Genomic DNA, 19,287 nt, shown 5'->3' with positions numbered 1-19,287 from the left:
TATAGCACAGCCTCCACATATAGCACAGCCTCCACATATAAAGCACAGCCTCCACATATAGCACAGCCTCCACATATAAAGCACAGCCTCCACATGTAGCACAGCCTCCATACAATAAGTCCCTGTGTCCCTTCTTCCTACAGTCGGGAGGTGCAGGACTACATCCCCAGCCAGTACTACAAGGTGGTGAAGCCTCAGTCCTGGCTGAACATGGTGATGCATCATATGCAGCAGATCCAACCTCTCAGCCCGCACCAGGGACGGGCTCAGTTCTTAGGTAATAAATGACTAACACTAATATTGCTCAACTGGCAATTCCTAGATCCAGTGATGAGCAAAGGAGCATAGATAACTCTCCAGGGCGGCAGCGGCTGCTACTATTCCCGGCAGGACTGCACCTGTACCCGCCATAAAGAAGTCTATATCTGTCTATATCTGCGGAGTCTCCATTCTCTTCCATGGATTCTGCGAGTGAACTCACCCTTGGGGGAATTGTCCTATAAGCCATTGCCTGATACACACGGGGCTGAACTCATACATTGCCGGCTTCTTCCCGCAGGTCTGGTCAGCGCTTTCCCCATGTTCGGCTCCTCTTTCTTCTACATCCAGAGTTGCAGTAACAACATGGTGGTCTCTCCGTGCATCCTGGCCATCAATCAGAACGGCCTGAACTTCCTCAACAAAGAGACCCACGTATGTATCTAGGACGATGACTGACCCTAGGGGTCCATGCACACAGCAAAGCCGCACACAGATCCCGTATGGCGGTAACACAGAGGCCCTGCTGGTCCATATTACAGATGCACTCTATGTGCCGCCATATGGTTCTTTCATAAAGCAACATCTGCACTCAGAACTGCATTGGGTTTTTTCCAAAAAATAAAGCCCAAAGGTGTCGCCCCAATAATGCATTACGTCCCCGATTCACAATAACATAGCGATTTTATCTGATTGGTCACATTTAAATCTGTTTTCCAGGAGCTGATGGTGACGTTTCCTCTGAAGGATATCCAGAGCACTAGGACCCAGCGTCCCGCCCCGGGCCTCAGCTACCCTTACGTTGACATCATGCTGGGTGATATGATGTCACAGCGGGTAACGCAGCTGCAGCTGGAGCAGGTAAAGCAGCGGCCGCCTGTCATACGCTGCGTCATCTAGCACCGATGGAAGGGAACCATGCCGGAAATAGCAATTAGTCAGCCTGAATGATCAACCCGTCCTTTTCCCACCCTCATAGTTTAAAAGTAGCTATTGATCCGCCATTTAAAGGGTTTTCCAGTTTTCTAACACTCAATCACTGTATAATGAAGTTCTGACCTTTTGTGGGTCAGTTCCTCGCCCTTATCAGGATCTTTGCTTCTGGTTAGTGAACGGAAACTAGAAAGCCGTTCACTGACCGTAAGCAAAGATCCTGAAAGTAGTTAGGAATTGAAAACACAAAGTATCTTAGAACTCTGGAAAACTTTTATTTCCTTATGTCTTTATGAAGACATTTAATGAAGAAATGTAAAATAATCTTTTGCTTCTATATAAAGTTTTCTTCTGCTTCCGTCTTTATAACTTGTCTCTTCTGTCTATGGGACCTCCTCTCGCGTCACTTCTTGTCTTCTGCTTTGCCTGTGGACCCCGAGTCAGAGCCGGTAGCCATGGGTACGTTCCTGGTTTCCACTTATCACTCACCAATATTCATTAAACCCATCTCATCATTTAGGATCGTTAGCAGAAATTGTAAATTTGGAGTAAAGGCGGCAGAAATATAATAAAGGTGTCTATACACAGGCAATAACCATCAACCCTGACCTCTCCCCCCAAATGCATAAATGCTCTGCTCAGCTGAGCCTGCATGTGTTCTCTGTGCAGAAAGCAGAATAAGCCGCTGCCAGATGCCTATGGCAGCTGCCTATCTTCCATGAAAACAAAGGATTGGGCATGTTAAAATTCAACATGACCTTTCTTTCTTCTAACCTCTGCCATGAGGGGAAGAGTCATGACACCGCCATACACATTAGATATGGCGACAGAAGGGCATCTGCCTTGAATTAAAGCACAACTGAGACATGTTATACCATAGAAAGCTGCACGGTGTCCTCACTATAACATTTCAGGAAAGTTTAGGACCCCGGTAATGCGGCTGAATGTCCTATTTATTGCACCTTAATAGTCATATATCACTGACATCTGGGGTCATCATCTCCATTCCCACCTGTAGGGGGCGCATTATTCTCACCTGTTGGAGTCACATTATTCCCACCAGTAGAGAGTGCATTATTCCCACCTGTAGGGGGCGCATTATTCCCACCTGTAGGGGCGCATTATTCCCACCGGTAGGGGGCGCATTATTCCCACCAGTAGAGAGTGCATTATTCCCACCTGTAGGGGGCGCATTATTCACACCGCTAGAGAGTGCATTATTCCCACCTGTAGGGGGCGCATTATTCCCACCGGTAGGGGTGCATTATTCCAACAGGTAGGGGGCGCATTATTCCCACCAGTAGGGGTGCATTATTCCCACCTGTTGGGGGCGCATTATTCACACCGGTAGAGAGTGCATTATTCCCACCTGTGGGGGGGCGCATTATTCCCGCCGGTAGGGGTGCATTATTCCAACCCATAGGGGTCGCATTATTCTCACCTGTAGGGGTCGCATTATTCCCACCGGTAGGGGTAGCATTATTCCCACCGGTAGAGAGTGCATTATTCCCACCTGTAGGGGACACATTATTCCCACCTGTAGGGGACGCATTATTCCCACCCGAAGGGGGTGCATTATTCCCACCGGTAGAGAGTGCATTATTCCCACCTGTAGGGGGTGCATTATTCCCACCGGTAGAGAGTGCATTATTCCCACCGGTAGGGGGTACATTATTCCAACCGGCAGGGGTCGCATTACTCCCACCAGTAGGGGTCGCATTATTCCCACTGGTAAGGGGCGCATTATTCCCACCTGTAGGGGGCACATTATTCCCACCAGTAAGGTTCACATTATTCCCACCGGTAGAGGTCGCATTATTCCCACCAGTAGGGGGTCGCATTATTCCCACCTGTAGGGGTCGCATTATTCCCACCGGTAGGGGTAGCATTATTCCCACCGGTAGAAAGTGCATTATTCCTACCTGTAGGGGACACATTGTTCCCACCTGTAGGGGATGCATTATTCCCACCCGAAGGGGGTGCATTATTCCCACCGGTAGAGAGTGCATTATTCCCACCTGTAGGGGGCGCATTATTCCCACCGGTAGAGAGTGCATTATTCCCACCGGTAGGGGGTGCATTATTCCAACCGGTAGGGGTCGCATTATTCCCACTGGTGAGGGGCGCATTATTCCCACCTGTAGGGGGCACATTATTCCCACCAGTAAGGTTCACATTATTCCCACCGGTAGAGGTCGCATTATTCCCACCTGTAGGGGTCGCATTATTCCCACCGATAGGGGTAGCATTATTCCCACCGGTAGAGAGTGCATTATTCCCACCTGTAGGGGACACATTATTCCCACCTGTAGGGGACGCATTATTCCCACCCGAAGGGGGTGCATTATTCCCACCGGTAGAGAGTGCATTATTCCCACCTGTAGGGGGCGCATTATTCCCACCGGTAGGGGTGCATTATTCCCACCGGTAGGGGGTGCATTATTCCAACCGGCAGGGGTCGCATTACTCCCACCGGTAGGGGTCGCATTATTCCCACTGGTAAGGGGCGCATTATTCCCACCTGTAGGGGGCACATTATTCCCACCAGTAAGGTTCACATTATTCCCACCGGTAGAGGTCGCATTATTCCCACCTGTAGGGGTCGCATTATTCCCACCGGTAGGGGTAGCATTATTCCCACCGGTAGAGAGTGCATTATTCCCACCTGTAGGGGACGCATTATTCCCACCCGAAGGGGGTGCATTATTCCCACCGGTAGAGAGTGCATTATTCCCACCTGTAGGGGGCGCATTATTCCCACCGGTAGGGGTGCATTATTCCCACCGGTAGGGGGTGCATTATTCCAACCGGCAGGGGTCGCATTACTCCCACCGGTAGGGGTCGCATTATTCCCACTGGTAAGGGGCGCATTATTCCCACCTGTAGGGGGCACATTATTCCCACCAGTAAGGTTCACATTATTCCCACCGGTAGAGGTCGCATTATTCCCACCAGTAGGGGTCGCATTAGTCCAACCTGTAGGGGTCGCATTATTCCCACCTGTAGGGGTTGCATTAGTCCCACCGGTAGGGGGTGCATTATTCCAACCTGTAGGGGTCGCGTTATTCCCAACTGTAGGGGTTGCATTATTCCCACCGATAGGGGTAGCATTATTCCCACCGGTAGAGAGTGCATTATTCCCACCTGTAGGGGACACATTATTCCCACCTGTAGGGGACGCATTATTCCCACCCGAAGGGGGTGCATTATTCCCACCGGTAGAGAGTGCATTATTCCCACCTGTAGGGGGCGCATTATTCCCACCGGTAGGGGTGCATTATTCCCACCGGTAGGGGGTGCATTATTCCAACCGGCAGGGGTCGCATTACTCCCACCGGTAGGGGTCGCATTATTCCCACTGGTAAGGGGCGCATTATTCCCACCTGTAGGGGGCACATTATTCCCACCAGTAAGGTTCACATTATTCCCACCGGTAGAGGTCGCATTATTCCCACCTGTAGGGGTCGCATTATTCCCACCGGTAGGGGTAGCATTATTCCCACCGGTAGAGAGTGCATTATTCCCACCTGTAGGGGACGCATTATTCCCACCCGAAGGGGGTGCATTATTCCCACCGGTAGAGAGTGCATTATTCCCACCTGTAGGGGGCGCATTATTCCCACCGGTAGGGGTGCATTATTCCCACCGGTAGGGGGTGCATTATTCCAACCGGCAGGGGTCGCATTACTCCCACCGGTAGGGGTCGCATTATTCCCACTGGTAAGGGGCGCATTATTCCCACCTGTAGGGGGCACATTATTCCCACCAGTAAGGTTCACATTATTCCCACCGGTAGAGGTCGCATTATTCCCACCAGTAGGGGTCGCATTAGTCCAACCTGTAGGGGTCGCATTATTCCCACCTGTAGGGGTTGCATTAGTCCCACCGGTAGGGGGTGCATTATTCCAACCTGTAGGGGTCGCGTTATTCCCAACTGTAGGGGTTGCATTAGTCCCACCAGTAGGGGGTGCATTATTCCAACCTGTAGGGGTCGCATTATTCCCACCGGTAAGGGTCGCATTAGTCCAACCTGTAGGGGGCACATTATTCCCACCTGTAGGGGTTGCATTATTCCCATCGGTAAGGGTCGCATTATTCCCACCTGTAGGGGACACATTATTCCCACCTGTAGGGGACGCATTATTCCCACCCGAAGGGGGTGCATTATTCCCACCGGTAGAGAGTGCATTATTCCCACCTGTAGGGGGCACATTATTCCCACCGGTAGGGGTGCATTATTCCCACCGGTAGAGAGTGCATTATTCCCACCGGTAGGGAGTGCATTATTCCAACCGGCAGGGGTCGCATTACTCCCACCGGTAGGGGTCGCATTGTTCCCACTGGTAAGGGGCGCATTATTCCCACCTGTAGGGGGCGCATTATTCCCACCAGTAAGGTTCACATTATTCCCACCGGTAGAGGTCGCATTATTCCCACCAGTAGGGGTCGCATTAGTCCAACCTGTAGGGGGCGCATTATTCCCACCTGTAGGGGTTGCATTAGTCCCACCGGTAGGGGGTGCATTATTCCAACCTGTAGGGGTCGCGTTATTCCCACCTGTATGGGTTGCATTAGTCCCACCGGTAGGGGGGTGCATTATTCCAACCTGTAGGGGTCGCATTATTCCCACCGGTAAGGGTCGCATTAGTCCAACCTGTAGGAGGCAGATTATTCCCACCTGTGGGGGTTGCATTATTCCAACCTGTAGGGGTCGCATTATTCCCACCGGTAAGGGTTGCATTATTCCCACCGGTAAGGGTCGCATTATTCCCACCGGTAAGGGTCGCATTATTCCCACCGGTAAGGGTCGCATTATTCCCACCGGTAAGGGTCGCATTAGTCAAACCTGTAGGGGCGCATTATTCCCACCGATAAGGGTCGCATTAGTCAAACCTGTAGGGGGCGCATTATTCCCACCTGTAATGGTCGCATTAGTCCAACCTGTAGGGGGTGCATTATTCCAACTGGTAAGGGTCGCATTACTCCCACCGGTAGGGGTCGCATTATTCCCACTGGTAAGGGGCGCATTATTCCCACCTGTAGGGGGCGCATTATTCCCACCAGTAAGGTTCACATTATTCCCACCGGTAGAGGTCGCATTATTCCAACCAGTAGGGGTCGCATTAGTCCAACCTGTAGGGGGCGCATTATTCCCACCTGCAGGGGTTGCATTAGTCCCACCGGTAGGGGGTACATTATTCCAACCTGTATGGGTCGTGTTATTCCCACCTGTAGGGGTTGCATTAGTCCCACCGGTAGGGGGTGCATTATTCCAACCTGTAGGGGTCGCATTATTCCCACCGGTAAGGGTCGCATTAGTCCAACCTGTAGGGGGCAGATTATTCCCACCTGTAGGGGTTGCATTATTCCCATTGGTAAGGGTCGCATTATTCCCACCGGTAAGGGTCGCATTAGTCCAACCTGTAGGGGTCGCATTATTCCAACCTGTAGGGGGTCGCATTATTCCCACTGGTAAGGGTCGCATTATTCCCACCAGTAAGGGTCGCATTATTCCCACTGGTAGGGGTTGCATTATTCCCACCGGTAAGGGTCGCATTAGTCAAACCTGTAGAGGGCGCATTATTCCCACCGATAAGGGTCGCATTAGTCAAACCTGTAGGGGGCGCATTATTCCCATCGGTAAGGGTCGCATTAGTCAAACCTGTAGGGGGCGCATTATTCCCACAGGTAAGGGTCGCATTAGTCAAACCTGTAGGGGGTGCATTATTCCCATCGGTAAGGGTCGCATTAGTCCAACCTGTAGGGGGTGCATTATTCCAACTGGTAAGGGTCGCATTATTCCCACCGGTAGGGGTTGCATTATTCCCACCTGTAGGGGGCGCATTATTCCCACCAATAGGGGTCGCATTATTCCTACCGGTAAGGGTCGCATTAGTCCCACCGGTAGGAGTTGCATTATTCCCACAGGTAAGGGTCGCATTAGTCAAACCTGTAGGGGGCGCATTATTCCCATCGGTAAGGGTCGCATTATTCCCACCGGTAATGGTCACATTAGTCCAACCTGTAGGGGGTGCATTATTCCAACTTGTAAGGGTCACATTATTCCCACCGGTAATGGTCACATTAGTCCAACCTGTAGGGGGCGCATTATTCCAACTGGTAAGGGTTGCATTATTCCCACCGGTAAGGGTCGCATTAGTCCAACCTGTAGGGGGTGCATTATTCCAACTGGTAAGGGTCGCATTATTCCCACCGGTAATGGTCACATTAGTCCAACCTGTAGGGGGTGCATTATTCCAACTTGTAAGGGTCACATTATTCCCACCGGTAATGGTCACATTAGTCCAACCTGTAGGGGGCGCATTATTCCAACTGGTAAGGGTTGCATTATTCCCACCGGTAAGGGTCGCATTAGTCCAACCTGTAGAGGGTGCATTATTCCAACTGATAAGTGTCGCATTATTCCCACCGGTAAGGGTCGCATTAGTCGAACCTGTAGGGGGTCGCATTATTCCCACCAGTAAGGGTCGCATTAGTCAAACCTGTAATGGTCGCATTAGTCCAACCTGTAAGTGGTGCATTATTCCAACTAGTAAGGGTCGCATTATTCCCACCGGTAGGGGTCGCATTATTCCCACCAGTAGAGGTCGCATTATTCCCACCGGTAATGGTCACATTAGTCCAACCTGTAGGGGGTGCATTATTCCAACTGATAAGGGTCGCATTATTCCCACCAGTAAGGGTCGCATTATTCCCACCGGTAAGGGTCGCATTAGTCAAACCTGTAGGGGTTGCATTATTCCCACCGGTAAGGGTCGCATTAGTCAAACCTGTAGGGGGCGCATTATTCCCACCGGTAAGGGTCGCAGTAGTCAAACCTGTAGGGGGCTCATCATTCCCACCTGTAATGGTCGCATTAGTCCAACCTGTAGGGGGTGCATTATTCCAACTGGTAAGGGTCGCATTATTCCCACCGGTAATGGTCGCATTAGTCCAACCTGTAGGGGGTGCATTATTCCAACTGGTAAGGGTCCCATTATTCCCACCGGTAAGGGTCGCATTATTCCCACCGGTAGGAGTTGCATTATTCCCACCGGTAAGGGTCGCATTAGTCAAACCTGTAGGGGTCGCATTATTCCCACCGGTAAGGGTCGCATTAGTCAAACCTGTAGGGGGCGCATTAGTCCCACCTGTAATGGTCGCATTAGTCCAACCTGTAAGGGGTGCATTATTCCAACTGGTAAGGGTCGCATTATTCCCACCGGTAAGGGTCGCATTAGTCAAACCTGTAGGGTGTGCATTATTCCCACCTGTAATGGTCGCATTAGTCCAACCTGTAGGGGGTGCATTATTCCAACTGGTAAGGGTCGCATTATTCCCACCGGTAGGGGTCGCATTATTCCCACTGGTACGGGGTGCATTATTCCAACTGGTAAGGGTCGCATTATTCCCACCTGTAGGGGGTGCATTATTCCCACCGGTAAGGGTCGCATTATTCCCACCGGTAGGGGTTGCATTATTCCCACCGGTAAGGGTCGCATTAGTCAAACCTGTAGGGGGCGCATTAGTCCCACCTGTAATGGTCGCATTAGTCCAACCTGTAAGGGGTTCATTATTCCAACTGGTAAGGGTCGCATTATTCCCACCGGTAGGGGTCGCATTATTCCCACCGGTAAGGGTCGCATTAGTCAAACCTGTAGGGTGCGCATTATTCCCACCTGTAATGGTCGCATTAGTCCAACCTGTAGGGGGTGCATTATTCCAACTGGTAAGGGTTGCATTATTCCCACCGGTAGGGGTCGCATTATTCCCACCGGTACGGGGTGCATTATTCCAACTGGTAAGGGTCGCATTATTCCCACCGGTAAGGGTCGCATTAGTCCAACCTGTAGGGGGTGCATTATTCTAACTGATAAGGGTCGCATTATTCCCACCAGTAGGGGTCGCATTATTCCCACCGGTAAGGGTCGCATTAGTCAAACCTGTAGGGGGCGCATTATTCCCACCGGTAAGGGTCGCATTAGTCAAACCTGTAGGGGGGCGCATTATTCCCACCGGTAAGGGTCGCATTAGTCAAACCTGTAGGGGGTTCATCATTCCCACCTGTAATGGTCGCATTAGTCCAACCTGTAGGGGGTGCATTATTCCAACTGGTATGGGTCGCATTATTCCCACCGGTAATGGTCGCATTAGTCCAACCTGTAGGGGGTGCATTATTCCCACCGGTAAGGGTCGCATTAGTCAAACCTGTAGGGGTCACATTATTCCCACCGGTAAGGGTCGCATTAGTCAAACCTGTAGGGGGCGCATTAGTCCCACCTGTAATGGTCGCATTAGTCCAACCTTTAAGGGGTGCATTATTCCAACTGGTAAGGGTCGCATTATTCCCACCGGTAGGGGTCGCATTATTCCCAGCGGTAAGGGTCGCATTAGTCAAACCTGTAGGGTGCGCATTATTCCCACCTGTAATGGTCGCATTAGTCAAACCTGTAGGGTGCGCATTATTCCCACCTGTAATGGTCACATTAGTCCAACCTGTAGGGGGTGCATTATTCCAACTGGTAAGGGTTGCATTATTCCCACCGGTAAGGGTTGCATTATTCCCACCGGTAGGGGTTGCATTATTCCATCTGGTAAGGGTCGCATTATTCCAACTGGTAAGGGTCGCATTATTCCCACCTGTAGGGGGCGCATTATTCCCACAGGTAAGGGTCGCATTATTCCCACCGGTAGGGGTCGCATTATTCCCACCGGTAAGGGTAGCATTAGTCATACCTGTAGGGGGCGCATTATTCCCACCGGTAAGGGTCGCATTAGTCAAACCTGTAGGGGGCGCATTATTCCCACCGGTAAGGGTCGCATTATTCCCACCGGTAATGGTCACATTAGTCCAACCTGTAGGGGGTGCATTATTCCAACTTGTAAGGGTCACATTATTCCTACCGGTAATGGTCACATTAGTCCAACCTGTAGGGGGCGCATTATTCCCACCGGTAAGGGTCGCATTATTCCCACCGGTAAGGGTCGCATTGTTCCCACCGGTAAGGGTCGCATTAGTCCAACCTGTAGGGGGTGCATTATTCCAACTGATAAGGGTCGCATTATTCCCACCAGTAAGGGTCGCATTATTCCCACCGGTAAGGGTCGCATTAGTCAAACCTGTAGGGGGCGCATTATTCCCACCGGTAAGGGTCGCATTAGTCAAACCTGTAGGGGGCGCATTATTCCCACCGGTAAGGGTCGCATTATTCCAACTGATAAGGGTCACATTATTCCCACCAGTAAGGGTCGCAGTAGTCAAACCTGTAGGGGGCTCATCATTCCCACCTGTAATGGTCGCATTAGTCCAACCTGTAGGGGGTGCATTATTCCAACTGGTAAGGGTCGCATTATTCCCACCGGTAAGGGTCGCATTAGTCAAACCTGTAGGGGGTGCATTAGTCCCACCTGTAATGGTCGCATTAGTCCAACCTGTAGGGGGTGCATTATTCCAACTGGTAAGGGTCGCATTATTCCCACCAGTAGGGCTCGCATTATTCCCACCGGTAAGGGTCGCATTAGTCAAACCTGTAGGGTGTGCATTATTCCCACCTGTAATGGTCGCATTAGTCCAACCTGTAGGGGGTGCATTATTCCAACTGGTAAGGGTCGCATTATTCCCACCGGTAGGGGTCGCATTAGTCCACCCTGTAGGGGGCGCATTATTCCCACCGGTAGGGGTCGCATTATTCCCACCAGTAGGGGGTGCATTATTCCAACTGGTAAGGGTCGCATTATTCCCACCGGTAGGGGTTGCATTATTCCCACCGGTAAGGGTCGCATTAGTCAAACCTGTAGGGGTCGCATTAGTCAAACCTGTAGGGGGCGCATTAGTCCCACCTGTAATGGTCGCATTAGTCCAACCTGTAGGGGGTGCATTATTCCAACTGGTAAGGGTCGCATTATTCCCACCGGTAGGGGTCGCATTATTCCCACCGGTAGGGGTCGCATTAATCAAACCTGTAGGGGGCGCATTATTCCCACCTGTAATGGTCGCATTAGTCCAACCTGTAGGGGGCGCATTATTCTAACTGGTAAGGGTCGCATTATTCCCACCGGTAGGGGTCGCATTAGTCCAACCTGTAGGGGGCGCATTATTCCCACCGGTAGGGGTCGCATTATTCCCACCGGTAGGGGGCGCATTAGTCCAACCTGTAGGGGGCACATTATTTCCACCTGTAGGGGGCGCATTATTCCCATAGTTAGGGCGTGCATTATTCCCACCGGTAGGGGGCGCATGAGTCCAACATGTAGGGGGCACATTATTTCAACATGTAGGGGAAGCATTATTTCCACCTGTAGGGGGCACATTATTTCAGTGCCTCTTCTAATAACCTCATCTCCTTTTCCTACAGGGCTTGGAGTTATGCCGGGTGGTCGCAGTCCACATGGAAAACCTTCTCCTGAGTTGTGATAAGCGGCTCACGCTGCCACCCAGCGAGATCACGCTGCTCTGAAAGCCGCCATAATGGCCAGAACTGGACGGTTACACTCTGCACTTTAGATTTTGGCATTAGATGACTTGTACCCGTGAACGTACCCCACTGCCGCTCCAAATGTGTGCATGGTGCTAGAGATGGGCACGGGCAAGCTTAGCACAGAGCATCTGCCGCTACTGTGGGGCCCATGGATAGAAGGACCCCCAATTCAAAATGGATCCACACCCCATGGACGAGATGCACCTTATCAGGGTTCCCCCTCATAGGAGCATGTTAGCAAACTTGGGATCCCATCTTGAACGTAACACATAATTTTATGATGATTACAATCTATTTGGTTTTTATCACGGTCACTGGTGCCCCAAAGGTGTTTTTTTATTTTCAATCAGTGAATGGGATTATGTTCTCACCATTTTTCATTAGGTCCAATATTCGGTGCCTACAGAGCACCAAATCCACTAGGATTCTGCCTGCAGCCACCACTAGGGGGAGCTCCCTTTATACAGAGATACATGATAAGATTCTGTCTGAAACCACCAATAGGGGGAGCTCCCTGTATACAGAGATACATGATACGATTCTGTCTGCAGTGACCACTAGGGGGAGCACCCTGTATACAGAGATACATGAGAAGATCCTGTCTGCAGTCACCACTAGGGGGAGCTCCCTGTATACAGAGATACATAAGATTCTGTCTGCAGCCACCACTAGGGGGAGCTCCCTGTACACAGAGATACATGATGATTCTGTCTGCTGCCACCACTAGGGGGAGCTCCCTGTTAACAGAGATACATAATAAGATTCTGTCTGAAACCACCACTAGAGGGAGCTCCCTGTATACAGAGATACATGATAAGATTCTGTCTGCAGCCACCACTAGGGGGAGCTCCCTGTATAGAGAGATACAGGATAAGATTCTGTCTGAAACCACCACTAGGGGGAGCTCCCTGTATACAGAGATACAGTACAGACCAAAAGTTTGGACACACCTTCTCATTTAAAGATTTTTCTGTATTTTAATGACTATGAAAATTGTACATTCACACTGAAGGCATCAAAACTATGAATTAACACATGTGGAATTATATACTTAACAAAAAAGTGTGAAACAACTGAAAATATGTCTTTTATTCTAGGTTCTTCAAAGTAGCCACCTTTTGCTTTGATGACTGCTTTGCACACTCTTGGCATTCTCTTGATGAGCTTCAAGAGGTAGTCACCGGAAATGGTTTTCACTTCACAGGTGTGCCCTGCCAGGTTTAATAAGTGGGATTTCTTGCCTTTTAAATGGTGTTGGGACCATCAGTTGTGTTGTGCAGAAGTCTGGTTGATTCACAGCTGATAGTCCTACTGAATAGACTGTTAGAATGCGAATTATGGCAAGAAAAAAGCAGCTAAGTAAAGAAAAACGAGTGGCCATCATTACTTTAAGAAATGAAGGTCAGTCAGAGCGAAAAATTGGGAAAACTTTGAAAGTGTCCCCAAGTGCAGTTGCAAAAACCATCAAGCGCTACAAAGAAACTGGCTCACATGAGGATCACCCCAGGAAAGGAAGACCAAGAGTCATCTCTGCTTCTGAGGTTAAGTTTATCCGAGTCACCAGCCTCAGAAATCGCAGGTTAACAGCAGCTCAGATTAGAGACCAGGTCAATGCCACACAGAGTTCTAGCAGCAGAAACATTTCTTCAACAACTGTTAAGAGGAGACTTTGTGCAGCAGGCCTTCATGGTAAAATAGCTGCTAGGAAACCACTGCTAAGGACAGGCAACAAGCAGAAGAGACTTGTTTTGGATAATGAACACAAGGAATGGACATTAGACCAGTGGAAATCTGTGCTTTGGTCTGATGAGTCCAAATTTGAGATCTTTGGTTCCAGCCACCGTGTCTTTGTGCGACGCAGAAAAGGTGAACGGATGGACTCTACATGCCTGGTTCCCACCGTGAAGCATGGAGGAGGAGGTGTGATGGTGTGGGGGTGCTTTGCTGGTGATACTGTTGGGGATTTATTCAAAATTGAAGGCATACTGAACCAGCATGGCTACCACAGCATCTTGCAGCGGCATGCTATTCCATCCGGTTTGGGTTTAGTTGGACCATCATTTATTTTTCAACAGGACAATGACCCCAAACACACCTCCAGGCTGTGTAAGGGCTATTTGACCAAGAAGGAGAGTGATGGGGGGCTACGCCAGATGACCTGGCCTCCACAGTCACCAGACCTGAACCCAATCGAGATGGTTTGGGGTAAGCTGGACCGCAGAATGAAGGCAAAAGGGCCAACAAGTGCTAAGCATCTCTGGGAACTCCTTCAAGATTGTTGGAAGACCATTTCCGGTGACTACCTCTTGAAGCTCATCAAGAGAATGCCAAGAGTGTGCAAAGCAGTCATCAAAGCAAAAGGTGGCTACTTTGAAGAACCTAGAATATAAGACATATTTTCAGTTGTTTCACACTTTTTTGTTAAGCATATAATTCCACATGTGTTAATTCATAGTTTTGATGCCATCAGTGTGAATGTACAATTTTCATAGTCATGAAAATACAGAAAAATCTTTAAATGAGGTGTGTCCAAACTTTTGGTCTGTACTGTACATGAAACGATTCTGTCTGCAGTCACCACTAGGGGGAGCAACCTGTATACAGAGATACATGAGAAGATCCTGTCTGCAGTCACCACTAGGGGGAGCTCCCTGTACACAGAGATACATGATAAGATTCTGTCTGCTGCCACCACTAGGGGTAGCTCCCTGTTAACAGAGATACATAATAAGATTCTGTCTGAAACCACCACTAGAGGGAGCTCCCTGTATACAGAGATACATGATAAGATTCTGTCTGCAGCCACCACTAGGGGGAGCTCCCTGTATACAGAGATACATAAGATTCTGTCTGCAGTCACCACTAGGGGAAGCTCCCTGTATAGAGAGATACAGGATAAGATTCTGTCTGCTGCCACCACTAGGGGGAGCTCCCTGTATACAGAGACACATGATAAGATTCTGTCTGCGACCACCACTAGGGGGAACTCCCCGTATACATTGAAAAATAAGATCATGTCTACATCTACCACTAGTGGGAGCTCATTACATACAGTTTATGCATTGAACTCAATAATAAAACTATGCACTGAGCTCCCTCTAGTGGTGGCTACAGTCATAGGTATTACACCCATCATACTTACAGAGATGACCTCAGCTTTCTTCTTCTGAATCCGCACTGCATGAAAAGAGTAGGTTGGAATTTGCTGGATTTACAAAACCTGTACAGGAATCTTTTATACTGAAATTATATCGCCTTATTTTTTTTTTTGTGTTTTTACAAATTTTAGTTTTTTTTACAGAACACACTTTTTCTTGGAGTCATGTACAAAAACTGTTGCATTAAAGGGGCGTCTTAGAGTCACAGGGGGTTTGATTGTCATAACCAAATGTTCTGTTTTGGGACAGTTTCTATATATGAATGCTCTTTTTCCACTTTTGTCCTAATTTTTAGTCATTTTTGTTGGTTTTATAACTTGTGTATTTTTTGGTGTAACTGACATTCAATTTTGTAATAGTTTTTTTTTCACTCTGTTGTAATAAAATGTTTTTTTTTTTTTTTTGTCTTATATTTACTGATGAATAAATGTTTTACCAAAACTTATCATTTCTGTGTGTGATTTAAGGTAAACATTTAGGGCAAGTAATGAATTTATGGAAAGGAGTACTCCCATTATTTGACCCTGGGTGCAGCAGGGGTGAAACAAAACATTACGTGGCCGAAACCTCACCAACCTGCGGTGGCCGACCGCCACTCCATTTATTATTGGCTGCTCATGCTGGCTGCATGTCTGGTTGCACCCTTAAATTTTCACGCTGTGGTTATCTTAATAGGTAGCCAATGGTCATCTTAATAGGTAGCCAATGGTCACACAATTCTGCAAGTAAAGGGAGGTAGTGCCTGTAAAATCGTGCAGCCATTGACATGAATGAAGCACAACGCATTTCACTCCAACTCTGCACTTCTTTGCGTTTACCTACACTGATGCATTGTAGCATTCTGCAGTACAGAACCTGGGTCAGTGCTTTGTAGGACCACCTTTCACTGCAATTACTGCTGCAGTCTTTTGGGGTCTGTCTCTTGCACATCTAGAGGTGACATTTTTGCCCCTTCTTCTTTGCACACTTGCTCAGTGAGATTGGATGGAGATGTCTGTGATCAGTAATTTTCACGTCTTGTCACAGATTCTCTGATTTTTCGGTCTGGACTGTGACTCGGCCGTTCACACACATGAATATGCTTTGATCTAAACCCTCCATTGTAGCTCTGGCAGGATGGTTAGGGTCGTTGCTCTGCTAGAAGGTGAAACTACACCCCAGTGTCAAGTCTTTTGCAGGCTCCAACAGGTTTTTCTCCAGGATTGCCCTGTATTTAGCTCAATCAATCTTCCCATCACCTCTGACCAGCTTCCCTACCCCTGCTGAAGAAAAGCCTCCCCACAGCATGATACTGCCACCACCATGTGTGATGGTGGGGATGGTGTTTTCAGGGTGATGTGGTGTTCAGGGTGATGGCGTTTTGCATTTAGACCAAAAAGTTCTACTTTGGTCTCATCTGACCAAAGCACCTTTGTCCACATTCTCGCTGAGTCCCCTACATGGCTTTTTGCAAACTGAAAACAGGACTTCTTATGGTTTGCTTTCAAATATTGCTTTCTTCTTGCCTCTCTTCCATAAAGGCCAGATTTATGGAGTATACAGTTAACAGTTGTCCTGTGGAGAGATTCTTTCCCCTGAGCTCTTCCAGAGTGACCATGGGCATCTTGGCTGCTTCTCTCATTAGTACTCTCCCTGTTTGGCATGTCAGTGTAGGTGGACAGCCATGTCTTGGTAGGTTTGCAGGTGTGACATTCTCATTCAATGTTTGGATGATGGATTGAATAGTGCTCTGTGAGATGTTAAGAGCTTGGGTTATTTTTTTTTATAACCTAACCCTGCTCTACTCTTCTCCGCAACTTTTTCCCTGACCTGTCTGGTATTCTCCTTAGTTTTCAGCTTTATCCCTGACATGTCTGGTGTGCTCCTTGGTTTTCAGCTTTATCCCTAACCTGTCTGGTGTGCTCCTTGGTTTTCAGCTTTATCCCTGACCTTTCTGGTGTGTTCCTTGGTTTTCAGCTTTATCCCTGACCTGTCTGGTGTGCTCCTTGGTTTTCAGATTTATCCCTGACCTGTCTGGTGTGCTCCTTGGTTTTCAGCTTTATCCCTGACCTGTCAGGTGTGCTCCTTGGTTTTCAGCTTTATCCCTGACCTGTCAGGTGTGCTCCTTGGTTTTTATGAGACTGGTTGATCCCTAATGTTCGCACACAAACCTCTGAGGCCTTAACAGAACAGTTGTAGTTATACTGAGAAGAAATTACACACAGGTGGACTCAATGTACTAAGCATGTGACTTCTGGGATTTTATTTTGGGGTAACAAACTACAGGGGGCTGAATACAAATGCACAGCACAATTTTCAGATGTATATTTTTAAAATATTTAGAAAACCATGTATCATTTCCTTTACACATCACAACTTTGTGTTGGTATCACATAAAATCCAGATACATTTAAGTTTGTGGGTGTAACAAGGGCTAAATGTGGAAAAGTTCAAGGGGTATGAAGACTTTTTTAAGGCACTGTATATATCCTGTTGGCAAGTGATATGGCACGGAAAAGTCAGGAAACGAGGGTCGGGATCATCCAGGCAGCGGTAATGACACATGCACGTTCATGCTGGTTTAACCCTGTGTTGCCCGAGGCGTTCTACGTAGTAACAAAGGCGAGATTTTGGGTGAACAGTGAACCTGTCACAGTGGATCGGGGAGCAGGTCCTGTCGTCTTAATCAAACTGGCAGATCAGCGAGGAGAAAAACTGCGAGGTTCAAAGCAGGACAGGAGGACGCACTACGATGCCAACAGCGCCAATAAGGGGGGAGAATTAGCTGCTTTGGATGCCATCACCTGAGACAATTGGGCTGAACTAAAACCTGTCACAACCATTTTACCCTACAGCTATGGAAAGGGGGTTCAACCAAAAATTTATATGACTGTCGCTATTTACGGGGACACTCGGTCAACATTTATGACAGCACTGTATATGGCACTGTTTATGGGGGTACTCTATTCCTTAAGCCCTTTATGGAAGCACTCTTTTGCTGATGCTGTTTATGAGGCCACTCTCTGACTGACACTGATTATGGGGCACTAACTAGCTGGCACTCTGACTTTCCTGACACTGTTTATGGGGGATATTCTACTCTTTTACTGCCATTATTATTAGAAGAGGTTTCTTTCTGGCACTGTTTATTGGGCAGTCACTTTCTGAGGTTGTTTAGGGGGGAGCTCTCTTTCTGGCATTGTTTAAGAGGACGCTCTTTTTCTGGCACTGTTTATAGATGTATTCTCTTTCTGGCACTGGTTGTAGGTGCACTCTCTTGGTGGCCCTATATGTGGGGCACTCTCTTGGTGGCCCTGTATGTGCGGCACTCTCTTGGTGGCCCTATATGTGCGGCACTCTCTTGGTGGCCCTATATGTGCGGCACCCTCTTGGTGGCCCTATATGTGCGGCACCCTCTTGGTGGCACTATATGTGGGGCACTCTCTTGGTGGTCCGATAAGTGGGACACTCTCTTGGTGGCCCTATAAGTGGGGCACTCTCTTGCAGACAATGTTTACAGCAGGAGTCTCTTTCTGGCACTGTTTATTGGGGAACACTGTTAGTTGCACTTTTCAATAGAAGTGTTTTCATGCCGGTGTTATTTATAGCCGCACTCTATGATATTTAAAGCAGCACTCTATTTCTAATGCTGTTTATGAGAGGGCACTTTTTCAAGCACAGTTTATAGGAGCGCTCTCTTTCTGACGACCTCAAACCAGTACTCTCTTTCAGACTTATTTTAAAGCAGCGCTCTCTTTCTTAGGCCACTATCAGTATGTGGTCAGTATTTTTTCTCAGGAGTGGGTGATAAATGCAGAATTGGGGACTTGTTTCTATTATACCTTTTCTCTGATTGTTCCTCCCCTGGTTTTGGCTCCCACTCCTGAGAAAAAATACTGACCGGATGCTGACCAAATACTGATAGTGGGGACGTGGCCTAATGTTTATGGGAGCACTCTTTTCTGGCAGTTTATATCAGCACTCTCTTTCTGGCACACATTATAGCAGCGCTCTCTTTCTGGCACACGTTATAGCAGCGCTCTCTTTCTGGCACACGTTATAGCAGCGCTCTCTGTCTGGCACAGGTTACAGCAACGCTCTCTGTCTGGCACAGGTTACAACAGCGCTCTCTGTCTGGCACAGGTTACAGCAGCGCTCTCTTTCTGGCAGTACTCTCTAGCACAGGTTACAGCAGCGCGCTCTTTCTGGCAGTATTCTCTTTCTAGCACAGGTTACAGCAGCGCGCTCTTTCTGGCAGTACTCTCGTTCTAGCACAGGTTACAGCAGCGCGCTCTTTCTGGCAGTACTCTCTAGCACAGGTTACAGCAGTGCTCTCTTTTTGGCAGTACTCTCTTTCTAGCACAGGTTACAGCAGCGCTCTCTTTCTGGCAGTACTCTCTTTCTAGCACAGGTTACAGCAGCGCTCTCTTTCTGGCAGTACTCTTTTTCTAGCACAGGTTACAGCAGAGCTCTCTTTTCGG

General features: G+C 48.6%; 1 protein-coding gene across 1 annotated transcript in view; it reads left to right on the top strand.

The window, feature by feature from the left end:
* Nucleotides 1-12,653, top strand: part of MYO15A (myosin XVA) — a 99,798-nt gene extending 87,145 nt beyond the window's left edge. The window contains exons 61-64 of the mRNA XM_073648475.1: nt 144-277; nt 560-693; nt 979-1,119; nt 11,547-12,653. Coding sequence (XP_073504576.1) covers nt 144-277; nt 560-693; nt 979-1,119; nt 11,547-11,648 — 511 coding nt within the window. The 3' untranslated portion in view covers nt 11,649-12,653. The remainder of the gene's footprint in view (nt 1-143; nt 278-559; nt 694-978; nt 1,120-11,546) is intronic.
* Nucleotides 12,654-19,287: the final 6,634 nt, after the last annotated feature.

This window comes from Phyllobates terribilis, unplaced genomic scaffold, assembly GCF_046119375.1.
Source record: "Phyllobates terribilis strain yellow unplaced genomic scaffold, ASM4611937v1 Scaffold_9__5_contigs__length_417890890, whole genome shotgun sequence".
In the NCBI taxonomy this organism is placed as follows: domain Eukaryota; kingdom Metazoa; phylum Chordata; class Amphibia; order Anura; family Dendrobatidae; genus Phyllobates; species Phyllobates terribilis.
Note: the sequence above shows the minus strand (reverse complement) of the source record. Positions and strands in the feature narration are given on the sequence as shown.